This window comes from Neoarius graeffei, chromosome 4 (assembly GCF_027579695.1).
Source record: "Neoarius graeffei isolate fNeoGra1 chromosome 4, fNeoGra1.pri, whole genome shotgun sequence".
Lineage (NCBI taxonomy): Eukaryota > Metazoa > Chordata > Actinopteri > Siluriformes > Ariidae > Neoarius > Neoarius graeffei.
In genome coordinates this window covers 103466883-103489124 of record NC_083572.1, presented here as the reverse complement: position 1 = coordinate 103489124, position 22242 = coordinate 103466883, and the positions used below count along the sequence as shown (strand labels likewise).

General features: G+C 44.1%; 1 protein-coding gene across 1 annotated transcript in view; it reads left to right on the top strand.

Moving 5' to 3' along the window:
• Positions 1 to 22242, top strand: part of gad1b (glutamate decarboxylase 1b) — a 107653-nt gene that overhangs the window by 49874 nt on the left and 35537 nt on the right. Inside the window, exons 6-8 of the mRNA XM_060920100.1 lie at positions 10720 to 10832; positions 15113 to 15228; positions 15324 to 15403. Of these exons, the coding sequence (XP_060776083.1) occupies positions 10720 to 10832; positions 15113 to 15228; positions 15324 to 15403 (309 nt within the window). The remainder of the gene's footprint in view (positions 1 to 10719; positions 10833 to 15112; positions 15229 to 15323; positions 15404 to 22242) is intronic.

The window sequence follows — 22242 nt, the reverse complement described above, 5'->3', positions numbered from 1 at the left end:
TCATCTTATATAAGCATGAGACAGTGTCTGACCTCCTTTTCTAAGCATCTGAGAGGCACAGAAATTCTCTAAAAATGATATTTTCCTCAACACAACCTACACACGGGCGGCACGGTGGTGTAGTGGTTAGCGCTGTCGCCTCACAGCAAGAAGGTCCGGGTTCGAGCCCCGTGGCCGGCGAGGGCCTTTCTGTGCGGAGTTTGCATGTTCTCCCCATGTCCGCGTGGGTTTCCTCCGGGTGCTCTGGTTTCCCCCACAGTTCAAAGACATGCAGGTTAGGTTAACTGGTGGCTCTAAATTGACCGTAGGTGTGAATGTGAGTGTGAATGGTTGTCTGTGTCTATGTGTCAGCCCTGTGATGACCTGGCGACTTGTCCAGGGTGTACCCCGCCTTTCGCCCGTAGTCAGCTGGGATAGGCTCCAGCTTGCCTGCGACCCTGTAGAACAGGATAAAGCGGCTAGAGATAATGAGATGAGATGAGACAACCTACACACATTTGTTTTTATTGTGAGAATCCTAGAGCATGGGGAAGGAATTCAGAGCTCTGAATGTGTTCGAATCCTTTATGTTGATTAGTATGGAGATGAAAAGGTGAGAAACTGAGTCTTTAAAAATATCTGTATTGGGATAAAAACTGAAGGGATGGGCTATTTAGTGAAACTACGGGCTCTTTTCTGTGTGTGTGTGTGTGTGTGTGTGTGTGTCTGTCTGTCTGTCTCACACTCTGTGCATGCGTGCGTGTGTGTGTGTGTGTGTGTGGTGTTGTTTTGCTCCGGGTATCTTACGCCCCGCTGGGCAGAATTGGATCTTTTGGAATGATGCTCCATGTTTTTGGCCCCATTATGTCTGATTTTTCTCTGCAGTGTTTAAGCATCATTTGCCACCTCAGTCATTCATTCTTTATGCCAATTCCCCTCCTGCTCTCTCTCTCTCTCACACACACACACACACACACACACAGACTTTGTGTGGTGAAAGCATGGTGTTCCTTTGGCACACGGCTCTGTCAGTGTGTGAATGTGGTGAAAGCGTGGGTTCTGCCTTCATCATCATCATCACCAACATCATCATCATCATCATCACTCACTGTGATTAATCAGAAATAATCAAAGCTGACATGTATCAACTGGCAGCTATTGTCCCAAAACACACACACACACACACACACACACGTGCGCACTGGAAGATAATGCACATACACTTACACACAAATGAATTAATATTAATAATAAATAATATTCCAAATGTACAGTATAATCCATATACTACAAACATATTTAGTATTACAGAAGACGATCCACGCGTTTTTATATGCATCATTTTTATGCAGTGCGCAGAAATACAGGGAGTGCAGAATTATTAGGCAAGTTGTATTTTTGAGGATTAGTTTTATTATTGAAAAACAACTATGTTCTTGATGAACCCAAAAGACTCATAAATATCAAAGCTGAGTATTTTTGGAAGTTGGAGTAGGGCTTTCTTAGTTTTAGCTATCTTAGGAGGATATCTGTGTGTGCAGGTGACTATAACTGTGCATAATTATTAGGCAACTTAACAAAAAACAAACATATACCCATTTCACTCATTTATTTTCACCAGGGAAACCAATATAACAACTCAACATTCACTAATATACATTGCTGGCATTCAAAAAAACAAAAAACAAATCAGTGACTAATATAGCCGCCTTTCTTTACAAGGACACTCAAAAGCCTGCCATCCATGGATTTTGATCTGTTTGCGATCAACATTGCGTGCAGCAGCAACCACAGCCTCCCAGACACTGTTCAGAGATGTGTACTGTTTCCCCTCCTTGTAGATCTCACATTTGATGAGGGACCACAGGTTTTCTATGGCGTTCAGATCAGGTGAACAAGGAGGCCACGTCATTAATCTTTCTTCCTTTAGACCCTTTCTGGCCAGCCATGCTGTGGAGTACTTGGATGCGTGTGATGGAGCATTGTCCTGCATGAAAATCATGTTTTTCTTGAAGGATGCTGACTTCTTCCTGTACCACTGCTTGAAGAAGGTGTCTTCCAAAAACTGACAATAGGACTGGGAGTTGAGCTTGACGCCATCCTCAACCCGAAAAGGTCCCACAAGCTCATCTTTGATGATACCAGCCCATACCAGTACCCCACCTCCACCTTGCTGGCGTCTGAGTCGGACTGGAGCTCTCTGCCCTTTGCTGATCCAGCCACGAGCCCATCCATCTGGCCCATCAAGACTCACTCTCATTTCATCTGTCCATAAGACCTTAGAAAAATCAGTCTTGTGATGCTTCTTGGCCCAGTCTTGACGTTTCATCTTGTGTGTCTTGTTCAGTGGTGGTCGTTTTTCAGCCTTTGTTACCTTGGCCGTGTCCCTGAGTATTGCACACCTTGTGCTTTTTGACACTCCAGTGATGTTGCAGCTCTGAAATATGGCAAAACTGGTGGCGAGTGGCATCTTGGCAGCTTCACGCTTGACTTTCCTCAGTTCACGGGCAGTTAGTTTGCGCCTTTTTTTTTTCAACGCGCTTCTTGCGACCCTGTTGACTATTTTGAATGAAGCGCTTGATTGTTCGATGGTCACGCTTCAAAAGCTGGGCAATTTTAAGAGTGCTCCATCCCTTTGCAATATATGTCACTATTTTTGACTTTTCTGAGTCCGTCAAATCCCTCTTCTGACCCATTTTGCCAAAGGAAAGGAAGTTGCCTAATAATTTTGCACACCTGATATAGGGTGTTGATGTCATTAGACCACACCCCTTTTCATTACAGAGATGCACATCACCTGGTATGCTTAATTGGTAGGAGGCTTTCAAGCCTATGCAGCTTGGAGTAGGCCAACATGCATAGAGAGGGTAATGTGGTCAACATACTCATTTGCCTAATAATTCTGCACTCCCTGTAATATCATTACATGTAGTCATAAAAATACATCAGTTTAATTTGATCAAATGAAATTAGTTTTAAAAATTGAAATTAAAACCAGATGAATAATAATAAAATAAATGAACAAAATCAAATTTAAACGAGTTAAAATATCGAAAATAAATAACAATGACATTTAAATATTACATTAAATATTATAAATAATATAATATGTGAGATAATCAAATAATTAGCAGGGTACGTAATATTTAAAAGAAATATTTAAAAACAATAGGTTATGAATCACAAAAAATTACAAAGCATAATAATTATTATTATTATTATTATTATTATTATTATTATTATTATTATTATTAAAAATCTTTTTTTTTCATATTATATCTTTAAAAAATAACCTTCTTGGTGTATTTCTTGGTTTGTATCTGATGTTTCTCCCAAAGTGCTGTTAAATTCTCAATTCCCATGAGTCAGAAGATGTTGATTAATTTTCTATAACAGCAGCTCAGACAGTCATGCAGCTCGTAATCTCGGGTTGATATTTATGCTTTCGGTCTAATGTTATTGTTTCTATAGTAACAGCTTATACAGGTACTTCAATGGTGGTCATGTTAAAAAAACAGACATGTAATTGTTGATGAGGTGAAATTTTCTGTAAGGCGATGTTTATTTAACATTTAAGGAAGGAGTCTCCAGCGGCAGAGGGAAAGCTGGAACTTTACAATCTTCAGGACAGATGAGTTTATGCTTAACATGGTACGCTGAGGGCTGTTGGGTGGTTTTTTGGTCTTATTTACATAAAGAAAGAGAAATAAAGAAAGGCTGGTGAGGGAAGGAGCATTTATAGCTGCTATAATATAAGTGAGAAGAGGAGCTATGTTGTTTCACAGACGTTAAACTTAACATTAGATTAAACTTAACTATGGTATAAATGGATAAAATATAGGATGTGTTGCTTTTTAAATACACTCACTGGCTACTTTATTAGGAACACCCATACATCCACCTGCTATTTTGTATGATGCAGTTCTCTAATCAGCCAATCCCGCGACAGCAGCATGACACATCAAATCACACAGATACAAATCAAGAGCTTCAGTTAATGTTCACTTCATTCAAACATCAGAACGGGAACAATTGTGATCTCAAAGTGTGACTTTCTTTCACTGTGGTATGGGTGTTGGTTTGAGTATTTCAGAACCTGCTGATCTTCTTCCTGGGCTTTTCACACACAGTAGTCTCTAGAGTTTACACAGACAGAATGGTGTGAAAAACAAAAAACACTGAGTGAGTGAGCGACAGTTCTATAGGTGGAAACAAACACCTTGTTGAGAAGAGAGGTCAGAGGAAAAATGAATGAATGAATGAATGAATGAATGAAGCCTTTATTGTCATGTAGTCACAAATACTAATGAAATTAGCCGTCAACCCATCCATACATATACATACATACAATTGACACAGGGGGAATAGACAGGACAGGAAGACAGGGATGAAAAATACAGAGTAACATGAGGGAAGGGGAGGAGAAAAAAAGCAACCCCCACACTATGCTCCAGGGAGTACAGTGTGGGAACATTAAAAAAAAAACCCTCAGCACATAAGCACAAAATAACACAATACAACACGAAAACTCGAGACTCAAGGAGAAGGGGATGAGGGCGGGGGCGATCATGGGAGGGGGGTAAGGGGGGAGGGGGGAGGGGCAGAGGTATAGGTAACCCAGCACAAACAAGCAGTCCGGTCCTGCGCCCGACAACGGCGCTTACCCACTTGTCACACTGGGGGGTAAAAACGGCGACTGTGGGAAGTGGGGGAAAGAATACGAGAGAGTCTAACAGCAGTGTTCTCCAGGGGAATTGTTGTCCCAGCAACAGCCTTGGCCAAGGCCAGTGCTGGCTGAGGGAGCCAAAAGTAGATAAGATTGGAATTGTTTGGTCTTGGCGAGCAGACACATTCTTTTTACACAACTACTCTGTATGTCCATTCTGGTCTCCAAATCGATCCATTTTCCTTTGCAAAGCTGAAAGCTTCTCCATGATGTTATCCATGTTGCGGTTCAAGTTCTGAATAGCCACAGTCTGAGTGCCGACAGCTCTGCCCACCGCTTCAATCATGTCGGGCAGCTTTATGGGGCTTTGAACAGCTGTCACCGTTTTCTGATTTCCTCGATAAACCAGGGCAATGCCTAATTCAATCAGCAAAAGTCCTGTAATCATGGTTCCGAATAGGTAGATGTCTTCAGTGTCCTCCACAGAAAGAACCGCCAGGCACACGACCCGCCACCGCTCCCATGCATCCATCGTGTAGCCGGCTGTGAACGTTCCAGCAGGACAGGCTGGTTCCCCCAAACCCAGGCTTCTCGTCAAGAAGATTGTGTCAATTGCGTGAAGAGACCAGTTTATCAATTCCATGGTTTTTAGTTCGGAGAGCAGTGCGGAGAGAGTCTCTCAAAAGTATAGACACTAGACAGACGAGACAGCAGAAGCAGGAAAGATAAGAGAAGGGAGATGGAGAGAATGCGACCGCCTTCCGCGAGAGCATGGAGAAGACCTGCCAGAAATGGCCAGATTGGTTCGAGCTTTTTTGCCAGGAAGGATATAGTAACTCATATAATCACTCTTTACAACCGTAGTGAGCAGAAAAGCATCTCAGCATGCAACAAAAAAACATAAGAACACATTGGGTTCCATTCCTGCAGCCAAGAACAGGAATAAGTGATATAAGTGGAATAAAACATTTCAAGCTACACGGCCTTTCAGATTTTTCAAGTGTAGGTCATGAAAGAATTTTCCCCGACACCCAATTATTTTGTTTAGTGACCGAAACCTACTGAATTTGAATCACAGACTCCCAATTTTATTTTATTTTTTTCCATGTGGCCCTAAATTATCCACTATTTTTTCCTGCTTCACCATGACCCAATTCAAGATACTACGTCATGCATCACATCACGTGATGGGCTTTCCCCGTTCACACAAGGCATTGTGGGATACAGATTTGAAACAGGAGGAAAAATGGAGGACGTGAGTGTGCGAATGAAACATGAAAGACCGACTACAGTAACGGAAAGAAAGCAAGAAGAAAAGACGTTATGTTCTATACGAAGGAAAGGAAACGCAGGACCAAACTAATAAATATCTTCGCTCAGCGAGCACCTCGGTGTGATCAGCTGTTCGTTTAGTGACAGAATGATGGAACTGTCAGTGCACGCTCAAAGGTAAACCTGTAGATGGCAGTAATGCAACACTGTGGATGCCAGCTGCCGTAAAACCCAAAAGAAGAAGAAGAAGAAGATAAACCTGTGCATGCGCACACAGACTTCCTCTGTCTGCTTGACTGCATGAAGCGAGCGATTTCATGCACATTATTTGCTTTAATCCCGTCAAATTAAATAACTTCCCAGCCACAGAATGGCCTGATATTTTTAGATATTACAGAAATAAACATATATCACAATGACCACATTTCAGAGGGAACTAAATTTCATCGCTTTTATGAAATCGAAAGGCCGTCTAGCTTTCAGGAAAGCAAGATGAGCTGATAATAAATTTAGTAATTATGTATTAATTAAAAGTAAATTAATTAAAATTAATTAAAATTCAAGTAGTTTGGGGTTCAATCTTAGAAAAAAAAGGATCTTAGCTTTTTTAAGAGGATGATATTACAGTATATTGCTCGAGTTCTGACAGAAGTTGAATTTTGGTTTAACCTGCTTTTATTACGTGTGTAGAAAGCATTTAGAGGACATGATTACAGAATGACATTATTTATGGTAATTGGACACATAATTGGACCGGAAGACGTCCTGGTGTACTCTTATGGCCCTTTTCCACTACCCTTTTTCAGCTCACTTCAGCTCGCTTCAGCTCACTTCAGCCCGACACGGCTCGCATTTCGACTACCTCAGAACAGCACGACTCAGCTCGCTTCAGCCCTGCTCAGCACCCAAAACTCACACGGTTTTGGAGTGGGGCTGAAGCGAGCCAAACCGAGCCGAGTGGGGCTAGGGGCATGAGGAGACACTCCCCTGTGCACTGATTGGTGAGGAGGAGTGTCCTCACACGCCCCGCGAGCACGCTGGGATCTGTAAACACCGTAAACCCGGAAGAAGAAGAATTACAAATTACGAGAATTTCTGAAGCCTTATGCGCCTCGCCTCATCTATACGCTCTTGCCAGTATCTGTTGGCGTTGTCGGTGACAACAAGCCACAGCACCAAGACCAGCAACACTAACGACTCCATGTCCTCCATGTTTATTGTTTACTATCTGGGTCGTGAGACTACCGCTTAAAAGATCACTGATGTCACTGTTTGTGCCACCTAACGACATCACGTGACGTCCACCCACTTTCGCTAACTCCACCCAATGTGTCCACCCACTTCCAGCCAGCATGGTTCAGCGCGGTTGTAGTCGAAATGCAACTCCAACAGCCCCACTCAGCTCGACTCAGCCCAACTCAGCACCGCACGGCTCAGCCCAACTCAGCCACGTTGGTAGTGGAAAAGCGGCATTAGGGAGCACTGAGAAGCAAAATGCAGCTGCGTGGAACCATTTTGTCGTAGCGTAGAGACAAAACGTCTCCAAAACCAGCATGAAAAGCATTTACTGACTCACACAGACATGCTGTTGATCATTCAATAGATATACAGATACACGGCCCATCCTATACTCATGGGTACATTTCAAGCGTTGACTCCGTTAGTCATTGTCAACTCCATTATCGTTGAACTGGGCAATCTGTTAACAGAATCGACGATGACAGAGGTGACGTTTTTCCACCATTTTGTGTCTTAACTCCACACGCTAACCTCAAACTAGCTACCACACGGCATGTATTTTTTAAAAAAAACAGAATTGCATGAATTTTAATCATATTCTTTTTTTTTGTTTGTTTTTTAAATGAGTGAGCGATTGACTCCGATATCACAATAACAGAGTTGACGAATAATTAAACAACAGTTGGTGGAAAATCCTCAACATTTTGTTCAAATTGATGAGAGAAGAAACATAACGTACCTCACTGCCTTTCGAAAGTTTCCACCACAGCAAGGACGCGTTATCCTAATGGGCTTCATGGGTAGCTGCCCAGGGCCTCGGCCACTAGGGGGCCTCGGAGGTAGCGAGATCGGAAAATATGAAACGATATTTTCAGAAGTTTTGATCATATTGATAACATTTTTGATGCATTTCGCCACCCGTAAGGAAGCCCACCTTGTCCCGTCGCATAAATCACCCGTCATTGTCAATATGATCACTGTCCACCATGTCTTCACACGCTACGCCAGCTTGAGTTCAATGATTTAATTAATGACTTCGCTTTCCAGAAAAGTAGGAACGTGCCCTTGTAAGTTGACCCATGGCTGTCAAACTGAATGCGCAAAGCTGTGTGCCACTGCTGTTTGGGACATTACGTATGTGAAAGGATGAAATGTTTCACACAGCCTAACATTTTGAGATTTATTTCTGAGAAGCAAGATATTTTTCTTTCTTTGTTATCGCTCTTTGTTTTCATAAGTTAAAAGTCGCCTGGATTCCAAAATGAAAACGAACGGTTCTATACCAAATGAATGTTCTTGTTCTGAATCCTAAAGAAACTGTTGTAGGCCTCGGTTATGTTCTTGACATGTTGTTCATTGACTCACTCATTCAAAGGCTTCTTGAGGCTAAACTTTAGTTAACCAGACTTGTTAACCGTGATGTCTGATGGATTTTTTTCACCATGCAATTGCCTATTTCACCATTGCTTTTTCTCGATTAAATAGGTGTTGATGGATATAAAGTAGTGCTGTCAAGCGATTAAAATATTTAATCGCGATTAATGTCGCGACTGTCATAGTTAACTCGCAATTAATCGCAATTTAATCGCACATTTTTGTCACATGAAAAACCATGTAATTCTCTTATCAGCATAAAAAAGTGAATGGGCTTGCTCACCGTTCGAACTACAGGGGTACACGGGGGATCCGAGATCCCCTGAAACAGACATGAGATCCCTTGAAAACATGATTTGGGAAATGTTGGGGGCTCTCTAAAATATTAGCAAAATGATGTTTATTGACATATCAATCGTGTGTAACGGGAAGCATTTGCATATCCGAAGTGAGCATGCGATGGAGAGCCGCGCTCTGAGACAAGCGCAAGCACCCCCCCCCAAGGGAAAATAAGGGGACCCCCCCCCGAAAATATCGGCATAGTTCGAACACTGGTTGTACCAATGGGGTTTTTTTTATTGCAGAGCATAACACGTCTTGTCATAGCCACTGCAAAGTGGGGCTGGAGCCGCCGATGGGAAAACGAAACCTAATCCGAGCACCGTGGCTCTTCGGGGGAGGGCAGAGGACTCATGTCACAGAGCGTTAATCTCGCGATAAAAAAAATTATCGCCGTTAAAATTGAGTCAAGTTAACACGTTAATAACGCGACATTTTTGACAGCACTAATATAAAGTTTTATCGTTCAATAGTATTTCTAATTGTGCCACTGTCATTATTTAAGTTTCTGTGTCTAGTTAGACAGGCACGTCTAAGGGGGTGAATTTTCTGAGCGCAGTTGACAACAGGTGGGGGTGGGGCCTCAGGGGCGGGGCCTCGGGGGGGTGTCTGCCCAGGGTCTCGGCAAGGGTTAACGCGGCCCTGCACTAGAGGAAGTGACATCACTCGGTGCAGGGGTCATGCGTGTTATTAAAAGTCTTTGTGGATTTTATGCGGTTTTATAACAGATTCAACAGAGTTGACACGGATTTTTTTTTTTAATATTTTTTCTGACTGAAATTCCATATAATACAGAAAATAGACTTTCTGTGCAATTGATTTTATCACAGTTAATAGAACGAGCCTCAAAAAACAGACTGAATCACTTCCTGTTTATTCGAGTTGAATGGACGAATCAGGAGTCGAAGACGGACAATAATGTAGGGGGAGGGGTGGGACAATCATTAACAGTTAGCTCATGATTTATGGCTAAATTGGGTCTAAAATGTAGATTGAGCATTGCTATTGGTGAAAGCTTGTCACAGTTTGCTTATTGTTCAAAACTGATTCAATAAAGATTTATTTTGTGGGAAATAACAAAAGACGTGAAATGTACCCTGAATTCTAGAACGACCCAGATATTAAATGGCCTACATGGGAATTTCATCCATTTTCTTACTGATTCTCTATCATATGTGGACGTTCTGTTATCTCGCCTCCACCGATGTCCGTCTTTTGTCCTTTTTTTGCTTGGGACACACCCTCTGTCTCTCAGTGGCATAGAAATGTCCCGTTCCTGTCTGTGAATGAGAAGGATCGAGGCCCTTATCTCAGCTGAACAGCCGTGCCCTGCCTGTTTCCTGTCGCTCTGAACTCGTCCATTGAGACTGACAGATACTCATCACGCCGTCAGACCCCTTCATTAAACCCCCCCGAGAGAAACGAGCGCTTATCGAGGCCATCGCGGCCCTCATTTAATTAGCAGCATTCACAGCTGAATATTTTATCTGGGATGGGATTCTACATCACGCCAGGCTTTTATGAGGGTTTAAAATTAGCCGAAACACAATCGAGCGCAGGTATCGATGATATCTCTGGAGGTCTGTTATTAGGTTTGTCAATGAAAGGCATTAGAAGGGTCTGTGCATTTCTTTTTTTGGGAAATGAAGCAGAATCATTGTAGAGAAGCAGAAGGAGGAGGAGGAGGCGGAGGCGGCAAGTTTCCACTGCAGCTCAGCCAATTTGTACGAGTCAATCAAAGAAGCACAGCCGCGTGACAAGACAGATTTTTCTTCCGTCAATCAAAATTTCCTCGCTTTATGCTTTATTCAGTCCTAATTCGCTCTCTGCTTCTTTTCATGCCTTTCCAGGTTCACCTACGAGATTGCGCCTGTGTTTGTGCTGATGGAGCAACTGACGCTGAAGAAGATGAGAGAGATTATCGGCTGGCCTAACGGAGAAGGAGACGGGCTTTTCTCACCGGGTAAAGAATGTGCTTTCTGGAAAGAAAGTGTTGCAGCAAATAATCACGTTTCCTTCTTCTTCTCTCCAAGAAAAGGCGGATTAAAGATATAGTTTATCCCAAGCATATAAGTATTTATCCTATCCACATTCACTCTATATGAGCAATCGTGTGCTCTGATTGGCTACTCTACTACTCAGATATCAGCTCATATACCGTGAGTAGAGAAAAACAAAATGACGGCGCGCATCAAGTCACGTATATCACTTTTTATCAAGTATTTAAAAGAAACGGAAACAGCTAAAAGAATATAATTCTCCCCCCCCCCCATATCTCCTGTTCCACACTCCAGCGCAGTTGATGGCAGTAATGCACCTTTAAGTTGGTTTGCCAACCGCCAAAAAAACTTCCATGGAAAGATTTGTTTATCTTCATGAATGGTTTCATGGGAAGATTTGTTTATCCTCGTGAAGGGTTTCACGGGAAGATTTGTTTATCCTCATGAATGGTTTCATGGGACGATTTGTTTATCCTCGTGACTGGTCGTCACGGGAAGAATTGGTTTATCCTCGTGGACAATACCACGGGAAGAATTAGTGCGCAGCATATGAGTTATATGTATGATCAGAATATTGGGGTGTGATACTAGTTGTAATCTCTAGTATCAAAGAGGGGATTGTAAGGTTTTGTTTCTTTGTAAGGATAAATAACTGTAAGAATTTATTCTTAATAATTGTAAAGGATTTAGTATGTGACCCTCTGTTTTGTTTAAAATGACTAAGAAGGCATTCTTCTGTCTCTGGCATTCAAGAAGTGACCTTCTGTCTAAGCTAGACACATTGCTCGAGACGTAATATTGATATCTTTTGGAACATTCTATCAGAACTGTGCTATCTCTGACCTAAGGTTGTGCGTAAATGTTGATAGAACATCTGCTGATCTGAAATGTATAACCTTTGGTCAATCAAACCTGTATAACCAACTTCCAAAATCCGTATTTCCCTTATAAAATTCTTATAAGATGCAAATTAAAATAATTTACCTAAAATTTGAATGATAATTAACAATGATGTATCCCAGTTACTTTTTATTCCATATTAATAACAGTAAACCTTCAGAATGAATACAAAGCTCCAATGTTTGACAAAAACACAAAGTGTAAATGTTATGCGCTCTTTTATCATCGTGGGAATTGATTATAGCTCATTTTAATCTCAACGATTAATATCCCTTGAGATCACACCTCAGCCCGGTAGATGGCGGTAATACACATCGATTGTTAACCGCCAATAAATCGACAGAAGAAGAAGACAAAAAAGCTTAAAGAAGAAGAAGAAAATGGCGGAGCGTGTTGCTGAACCAACCGAGGACAAAATAAAAACTTGACTCGAAAACAACACCCCCAAAAATTAAAAAATAAATTTAAAAGCAACAAAATATGGAATGAAAGTATTTGATGGTAAGAATGTATCTTTTTTTCAAGAATTATTATTATTATTATCACATTTTTCACAAATCGCTCCTGTCATTTCGCCGGTTTGTTTACATTCTAAGCGGAAATGATTTTGTCGGACGTTTTGTATAAAGTTTTTATGTATCGAATTTGCAAAAAATAAAAATGCTCCGTTTCTCAAAATCCAGTGAATGTGGATAGAATAAAACAGTTATTCCATTCAGTCTTGCCGCACACGGCTTATAGACAACTCAGTGCTACGCGCCTCATCGGCTATCAGCTCATGTACGACTCGATTTCATGGAATAACTTTCAAATATCAGCCAAGGCATGTTTGATTCCTTATTTTGTTTTGTTTTACACTAAAACGAAGTGTTTAATGCTGCTAGCATATGCACAAAACTTCTAACGTCCAGTTAGCATCATACAAACATGTCCAAGTCGTCATACATTCAACTCTGTTACACCATTTGCATATAACATAGCAGAATATGTCACACCAAGGTGTGGCGCGAAGCACAGATACCCTGAAAGTGATTATTTTCCTTTATTATATGGCACAAGCTACTTCCTAAATCGTTGGTTTTACAAGCTAAATCGTTGGTTTTCTCTTAATGCCCGTGGATAATTATGGACTTTCTTTCCAAGGCGCTGGCTTTCAATGTTGCAAAAAAACAAACAAAACCAAAACAACAAAAAAGGAGAATTGGAAATCAAAACGGAATCAAAAATAGCCAAAAGACAAACAAGAGTCACCGAGTTATTCAAGAAATGAGCGACGAAGAGCATTTAGAAACCGCTAACCGCTAACAGAAATTCAGTTTTGAAACCGCTAGCCGTTTATTCTGCATGCACGACTCGACTACGTTACAGATATGACGTGACTGAAAGCAGGATCACGCCTCATTATAATGACCGTCTATTTTAATCTTAGAAATAAAAAAGACATATAATAAACCCTTATTAACCTCGCTTACTCGGTCTGATATTCCCATAAAGACCTGGCGCTCAGTTAATAAGTAAACGTCGTGCATGTCGTGTTGGTGTGAAGTGTTTTTTTCTTCTTATGCCACAGCAAACTGGCAACACTTTCAGCTTTTAATTTATTCAGTAATGCCATTTCATACAGTACTTTTAAATCCATTTGTAGTTGAATTAAACATTGTGAAATATCCACAAAACAAGTTCTTGTTATCACTTACCTTATAGCAGCTATAAACAGTCCTTCCCGAAACCAGCATCTCTCTTTTTTCTCTCAGACTTGAAGTTAGCAAGTTGAAAAAATAAAACACAGATCGTCTTGTCAGTGAGAAAGCGCAAAAGCATCCATCCTGAAAATTTTTAATTTTCCTTGTTTCCCTTACTGACTCTTGCACTGATACTGGAGACGCCTTCGATAAATGCAAAATAAAAGTCTCCTTGCAGAAAAATTTACCTTTCTCAATGATGACATGTTGGTCTTTGTTAAATAACAACACTTTTTTTTATTCATTTATTATTTATGTCGAGTGTCCACCATACAAGTTCCTGCGAATGAGCCGTTACTATAGAAACAATAACGTATCAGACTGCTGTGTTAATATAATGCAGCTGCACTACACTACTATCAGAGCTACTGGGATAGAAAATTCATCACGTTCTAACCAATCAGAGTCGAGAATTTAAAGGTCCCATGGCATGAAATTTTCACTTTCTGAGGTTTTTTAATGTTAAAATGAGTTCCTCTGACCTTCTTAAGTCACCCCAGTGGCTAGAAATTTCATAATGTGTAAACCAAACTATGCCCAACATTTGTCAACATTTGAGAATGGCGCGTCAAAATGGCGCGTTGATAGGCTCTTCCCTTTACTACATCAGCAAGGGAGATGATCCCCACGCCCCCCCTCTGGATTCCCACCCACTGTATGGATTGCCCGCCCAGCTCAAAAGTTACCACCATAGATACGTCACTTCAATTTTGTAGTGAGGAGACCATAGAGGACACAACAACATGGCACCACCTAAGCGAGCGAAACATGGAAATTGCACTGTACATGGATGTGACAACACAGAAAGGAGTCTGTTTTTACTGCCGACGGGAGAGCCCCTGAAGACGCAGTGGCTTAATTTTATTTACTCCAATAATACGCCGTCGAGTCTACCTAAGACGGTGTATGTTTGTCAGAAGCATTTTCCTGATGAATGTTTCCACAACTTGGGACAGTACAGGGCAGGTTTTGCACATCAACTGTCACTGAAGCCTGGGTCCGTACCAAGCATCCCTGCCGCATCAGCCACAAACACCGAACAAGTAAGTGTATAACTGTTAAGTCGTTTTGCCGTGTTTTAAAATCGGTGCGTTAGCCTTGCAATGGCTACATTGGCTGTGCAGCTAACCGATTCCTGCAGTTAGCCAGGTACTCTGCGCTACAAAACCAAAAAGCATGCAGCATGCTCGAAAGCTTGGACTGTTGCTTGACCTGCCATTGCTACTGTTCACACACAGGTAGCATGCCCGCAGCTTGGTCAAGCCCCTCCCCCTCCCCCCATGGCCCGCCCCCACCCTCTACCCTTCCCCGCCTCCATGCTTCTCATTAGCAAAACAACACACTAGGAAAAGGGCTGAAATGGGGCTTTCTCCCAGGAGGCTATATCTACGTGCCGAGGGTTCATTTCGAGAAAGGCTGCGAATATAACATCCGGAAACCTCCACGAGCCCGTTTAAAGCATCAACAAACCACCATGCCATGGGACCTTTAAGAGCGCTGTGTTCTGTAAAAAGGAATTGAGTTTTACGATTCTGATTGGTCGGTAGGGTCGGATGTGACTCACAGTCTGAGGTTTAGATGATTTTTATTTCTACACACAGGTGGTGCCATATCAAACATGTACAGCGTGATGATCGCCCGCTATAAGTATTTCCCCGAGGTCAAAACCAAGGGCATGTCGGCTGCACCGCGCCTCGTTCTCTTTACATCAGAACACGTGAGGAAATTAACCATCTCAGTCTTTTACATTTCGTCCAGACATGCTCCGTGACTCCCTGTAGACTTATTGCATGTGTGTGCGTGTGTTTGTAGAGTCACTATTCGATTGCCAAAGCTGGAGCAGCTCTGGGTTTCGGGAAAGAAAACGTCATCCTGCTCAGCACCGACGAAAGGTAATAAATCAGCACACGTCACTGTGCCGAAAACGTACAGTAAAACACAATCCCACTGCAAAACATGGCATCTTAGTAAAGTATACGACTCACATCGCTTGATCTAGCTCCTATTATAAGATTATAATAAACCAAATATAAGATTAGTATCCTATTTCTATAAATGATTTGACTGAATTTACTTAGTAAGAAAGCAAATAAGAAGCAAAATAGCATGTAAGGGAGCAGAGGGGGATGCAAGCACAGAGTTTTTTATTAAATAAAACAAAACACAAACACTTTTCCAAAACTAGAAGGGCACATGGTAGAGTTCATATCTCCACCAAGCCACATGCTATCAACATCAAAATCAAATCACTTGAACCTACTGTAGGATAATACTAAAGCTGTCCACCAAATTTCATCCAGATCTGTTCAGTACTTTGAGTTACACTGGGAACAAACAACAAGAATTCTGGATCCACAGACATATCCAGACTTGAATCAAAATCGAATTAATTGTTCCTTAGCCCATGGCTCAACTTTCCTCCAAATTTCATCCAAATCTGTTGAATACTTTTTGAGTAACAGTAGAGATCAGACAAACAAATGAACAAACAAATAAATAGAGGCAACAACATATGTTTTCTTTTTTAACCTGGAAATGTCTCTTATGTAATATGCTGCTCAGATACAAACTTTTTTTTCTGTAACACATTCTTACTAGAAATTTACAAACCACTCATTTTTATCATCAGCTTCACATATATATATATATATATATATATATATATATATATATATACACAACCCCGATTCCAAAAAAGTTGGGACAAAGTACAAATTGTAAATAAAAGCGGAATGCAATGATGTGGAAGTTACAAAATTCCATATTTTATTCAGAATAGAACATAGATGACATATCAAATGTTTAAACTGAGAAAATGTATCATTTAAAGAGAAAAATTAGGTGAGTTTAAATTTCATGACAACAACACATCTCAAAAAAGTTGGGACAAGCCCATGTTTACCACTGTGAGACATCCCCTTTTCTCTTTACAACAGTCTGTAAACGTCTGGGGACTGAGGAGACAAGTTGCTCAAGTTTAGGGATAGGAATGTTAACCCATTCTTGTCTAATGTAGGATTCTAGTTGCTCAACTGTCTTAGGTCTTTTTTGTCGTATCTTCCGTTTTATGATGCGCCAAATGTTTTCTATGGGTGAAAGATCTGGACTGCAGGCTGGCCAGTTCAGTACCCGGACCCTTCTTCTACGCAGCCATGATGCTGTAATTGATGCAGTATGTGGTTTGGCATTGTCATGTTGGAAAATGGAAGGTCTTCCCTGAAAGAGACGTCGTCTGGATGGGAGCATATGTTGCTCTAGAACCTGGATATACCTTTCAGCATTGATGGTGTCTTTCCAGATGTGTAAGCTGCCCATGCCACACGCACTAATGCAACCCCATACTATCAGAGATGCAGGCTCCTGAACTGAGCGCTGATAACAACTTGGGTTGTCCTTCTCCTCTTTAGTCCGAATGGCACGGCGTTCCTGATTTCCATAAAGAACTTCAAATTTTGATTCGTCTGACCACAGAACAGTTTTCCACTTTGCCACAGTCCATTTTAAATGAGCCTTGGCCCAGAGAAGACGTCTGCTCTTCTGGATCATGTTTAGATACGGCTTCTTCTTGGAACTATAGAGTTTTAGCTGGCAACGGCGGATGGCACGGTGAATTGTGTTCACAGATAATGTTCTCTGGAAATATTCCTGAGCCCATTTTGTGATTTCCAATACAGAAGCATGCCTGTATGTGATGCAGTGCCGTCTAAGGGCCCGAAGATCACGGGCACCCGGTATGGTCTTCCGGCCTTGACCCTTACGCACAGAGATTCTTCCAGATTCTCTGAATCTTTTGATGATATTATGCACTGTAGATGATGATATGTTCAAACTCTTTGCAGTTTTACACTGTCGAACTCTTTTCTGATATTGCTCCACTATTTGTCGGCGCAGAATTAGGGGGATTGGTGATCCTCTTCCCATCTTTACTTCTGAGAGCCGCTGCCACTCCAAGATGCTCTTTTTATACCCAGTCATGTTAATGACCTATTGTCAATTGACCTAATGAGTTGCAATTTGGTCCTCCAGCTGTTCCTTTTTTGTACCTTTAACTTTTCCAGCCTCTTATTGCCCCTGTCCCAACTTTTTTGAGATGTGTTGCTATCATGAAATTTCAAATGAGCCAATACTCGTCTCGTCTCGTCTTCTTCCGCTTATCCGGGACCGGGTCGCGGAGGCAGCAGTCTAAGCATGGAAGCCCAAACTTCCCTTTCCCCAGACACCTCGGTCAGCTCTTCGGGAAGAACACCGAGGCGTTCCCAGGCCAGCCGAAAGACATAGTCCCTCCAGTGTGTCCTGGGTCTTCCCCGGGGCCTCCTCCCAGGGGGATATGCCTGGAACACCTCCCCAGGGAGGCGTCCAGGAGGCATCCGAAAAAGATGCCCGAGCCACCTCAGCTGGTTCCTCTCGATGTGGAGGAGCAGCGGCTCTACTCCGAGCTCCTCCCGAGTGACTGTGCTTCTCACCCTATCTCTAAGGGAGCGCCCAGCCACCCTGCGAAGGAAACTCATTTCAGCCGCTTGTATCCGCGATCTTGTTCTTTCTGTCATTACCCAAAGCTCATGACCATAGGTGAGAGTCGGAACGTAGATCGACCGGTAAATTGAGAGCTTCGCCTTTTGGCTCAGCTCCTTCTTCACCATGACGGACCTGTAAAGCGACTGTGTCACTGCGGAGGCTGCACCGATCCGCCTGTCGATCTCACGCTCCATCCTTCCCTCACTCGTGAACAAGATCCCAAGATACTTAAACTCCTCCACTTGAGGCAGGACTTCTCCACCAACCTGGAGAGGGCAAGCCACCCTTTTCCGGTCGAGAACCATGGCCTCGGACTTGGAGGTGCTGATTCTCATCCCAGCCGCTTCACACTCGACTGCAAACCGCCCCAGTGCATGCTGAAGGTCCTGGTTTGAAGAAGCCAACAGGACAACATCATCCGCAAAAAGCAGAGATGAAATCCTGTGGTTCCCAAACAGGATTCCTTCCGGCCCCTGGCTGCGCCTAGAAATTCTGTCCATAAAAATTATGAACAGAACCGGTGACAAAGGGCAGCCCTGCCGGAGTCCAACATGCACTGGGAACAGGTCTGACTTACTGCCGGCAATGCGAACCAGACTCCTGCTCCGTTCGTACAGGGACCGGACAGCCCTTAGCAAAGAGCCCCGAACCCCATACTCCCAAAGCACCCCCCACAGAATACCACGGGGGACACGGTCGAATGCCTTCTCCAGATCCACAAAGTACATGTGGACTGGTTGGGCAAACTCCCATGAACCCTCGAGCACCCTATGAAGGGTATAGAGCTGGTCCAGTGTTCCGCGACCAGGACGAAAACCGCATTGTTCCTCCTGGATCCGAGGTTCGACTATTGGTCGAATTCTCCTCTCCAGTACCCTGGAGTAAACTTTCCCTGGGAGGCTGAGAAGTGTGATTCCCCTATAATTGGAGCACACTCTCCGGTCCCCTTTCTTAAAAAGAGGGACCACCACCCCAGTCTGCCACTCCAGAGGCACTGTCCCCGACCGCCACACGATGTTGCAGAGGCGTGTCAACCAAGACAGCCCCACAACATCCAGAGACTTGAGATACTCAGGGTGGATCTCATCCACCCCCGGTGCCTTGCCACCGAGGAGCTTGCAAACCACCTCAGTGACTTCGGCTTGGGTAATGGACGAGTCCACCTCTGAGTCATCAGCCTCAGTCTCCTCAGTGGAAGACATGATGGTGGGATTGAGGAGATCCTCAAAGTATTCCTTCCACCGCCCGACAATGTCCCCAGTCGAGGTCAACAGCTCCCCACCCGCACTGTAAACAGTGTTGGCAGAGTACTGCTTCCCCCTCCTGAGGCGCCGGACGGTTTGCCAGAATTTCTTCGAGGCTGACCGATAGTCCTTCTCCATGGCCTCCCCGAACTCCTCCCAGTTCCGAGTTTTTGCCTCCGCAACTGCCCGAGCTGCAGCACGCCTGGCCTGCCGATACCCGTCAGCTGCCTCAGGAGTCCTAGAGGTCAACATGGCCCGATAGGACTCCTTCTTCAGCTTGACGGCATCCCTTACTTCCGGTGTCCACCACCGGGTTCGGGGATTGCCGCCACGACAGGCACCGGAGACCTTGTGGCCACAGCTCCAAACAGCCGCGTCCACAATGGAGGTAGAGAACATGGTCCACTCAGACTCAATGTCCCCCGCCTCCCTCGGAAGCTGGGAAAAGCTCTCCCGGAGGTGGGAGTTAAAGACCTCCCCGACAGAGTGCTCGGCCAGACGTTCCCAGCAGACCCTCACCATACGTTTGGGCCTGCCAGGTCTGTCCAGCTTCCTCCTCCGCCAGCGGATCCAACTCACCACCAGGTGGTGATCAGTTGACAGCTCAGCCCCTCTCTTCACCCGAGTGTCCAAGACATAGGGCCGGAGATCAGATGAAACGACTACAAAGTCGATCATCGACCTCCGACCTAAGGTGTCCTGGTGCCACGTGCACTTATGGACACCCCTATGCTCGAACATGGTGTTCGTTATGGACAAACCGTGACTAGCACAGAAGTCCAATAACAAACCACCACTCGGGTTCAGATCGGGGAGGCCGTTCCTCCCAACCACGCCCCTCCAGGTGTCACTGTCGTCGCCCACATGAGCATTGAAGTCCCCCAGTAGCACAATGGAGTCCCCAGTCTGAGCACCCCTCAGTACCTCTCCCAGGGACTCCAAGAAGGCCGGATACTCTATACTGCTATTTGGCCCGTAGGCACAAACAACAGCAAGAGCCCTCTCCCCAATCTGAAGGCGCAGAGAGGCGACCCTCTCATTCACTGGGGTAAACTCCAACACATGGCAGCTGAGCTGTGGAGCTATAAGCAAGCCCACACCAGCCCGCCGCCGCTCACCACGGGCAACTCCAGAGAAGTGGAAAGTCCAGCCCCTCTCGAGGAGCTGGGTTCCAGAGCCCAAGCTGTGCGTGGAGGTGAGCCCGACTATCTCTAGCTGGTACCTCTCAACCTCCCGCACAAGCTCAGGCTCTTTCCCCCACAGCGAAGTGACATTCCATGTCCCAACAGCCAGCCGCTGTGTCCGGGGATCAGGTCGTCGAGGCCCCTGCCTTCGACTGCCACCCAATCCACACTGCACCAAACCCCTACTGCTACCTCTGTGGGTGGTGAACCCACAGGAGGTCGGGCCCACATCACCTCTTCGGGCTGAGCCCGGCCGGGCCCCATGGGCAAAGGCCCGGCCACCAAGCGCTCGCTTATGCCAATATTTGGCATGAAATTTCAAAATGTCTCACTTTTGACATGTTGTCTATGTGCTATTGTGAATACAAGATCAGTTTTTGAGATTTGTAAATTATTGCATTCCGTTTTTCTTTACAGTTTGTACTTTGTCCCAACTTTTTTGGAATCGGGGTTGTGTATATATATATATATATATATATCTCATCTCATCTCATTATCTCTAGCCGCTTTATCCTTCTACAGGGTCGCAGGCAAGCTGGAGCCTCTCCCAGCTGACTACGGGCGAAAGGCGGGGTACACCCTGGACAAGTCGCCAGGTCATCACAGGGCTGACACATAGACACAGACTACCATTCACACTCACATTCACACCTACAGTCAATTTAGAGTCACCAGTTAACCTAACCTGCATGTCTTTGGACTGTGGGGGAAACCGGAGCACCCGGAGGAAACCCACGCGGACACGGGGAGAACATGCAAACTCCGCACAGAAAGGCCCTCGCCGGCCCCGGGGCTCGAACCCAGGACCTTCTTGCTGTGAGGCGACAGCGCTAACCACTACACCACAGTGCCGCCCGGATGAACAGAACAAGCTGATGGAAAATGTACAAATTTACACAAATATTCATCTCATCTCATTATCTCTAGCCGCTTTATCCTTCTACAGGGTCGCAGGCAAGCTGGAGCCTATCCCAGCTGACTACGGGCGAAAGGCGGGGTACACCCTGGACAAGTCGCCAGGTCATCACAGGGCTGACACATAGACACAGACAACCATTCACACTCACATTCACACCTACGGTCAATTTAGAGTCACCAATTAACCTAACCTGCAGGTCTTTGGGGGAAACCGGAGCACCTGGAGGAAACCCACGCGGACACGGGGAGAACATGCAAACTCTGCACAGAAAGGCCCTCGCCGGCCACAGGGCTCAAACCCGGACCTTCTTGCTGTGAGGCGACAGCGCTAACCACTACACCACTGTGCCACCCTTATTATTATTATAACTAACCCCAGCCAGAGTAGGAAACCAGACATCAGGCATCAGAACTGTGAGCACAGGGACCCCCCAAGGCTGCGTACTGAGCCCTCTGCTGTACACCCTCTTCACCTATGACTGTGTGGTCTCTGAGTCCAACACCAGCCTTATAAAGTTTGCAGACAACACAACAGTCATTGGACTGATCACCAGTGGAGAGGAGACTGTTAGGGTTTTGCTGGGATTCGAACCTGGTTCGCTGGTGTGATAATCCAGCAAACCCCCACTAGGCCACCAGGGGAATGACTCAAGTGCAGAGGCATGATGCGGAAGTAGAAAAGTATCAAAAAAAATTTATTTACAATATTTACATTCCCAAAAAATATAATCCAAAAGACGCTCAGAAGATGAAGGGAAAAATAAAATATCCAAAAGTTCAAAGTCAAATACAAAAACCAAAAAACTAGAAAAGAAAAGGCAAAAATACCAACACTCAGAAGATCCAAAAAACAGTAAATACAAAGTCCAA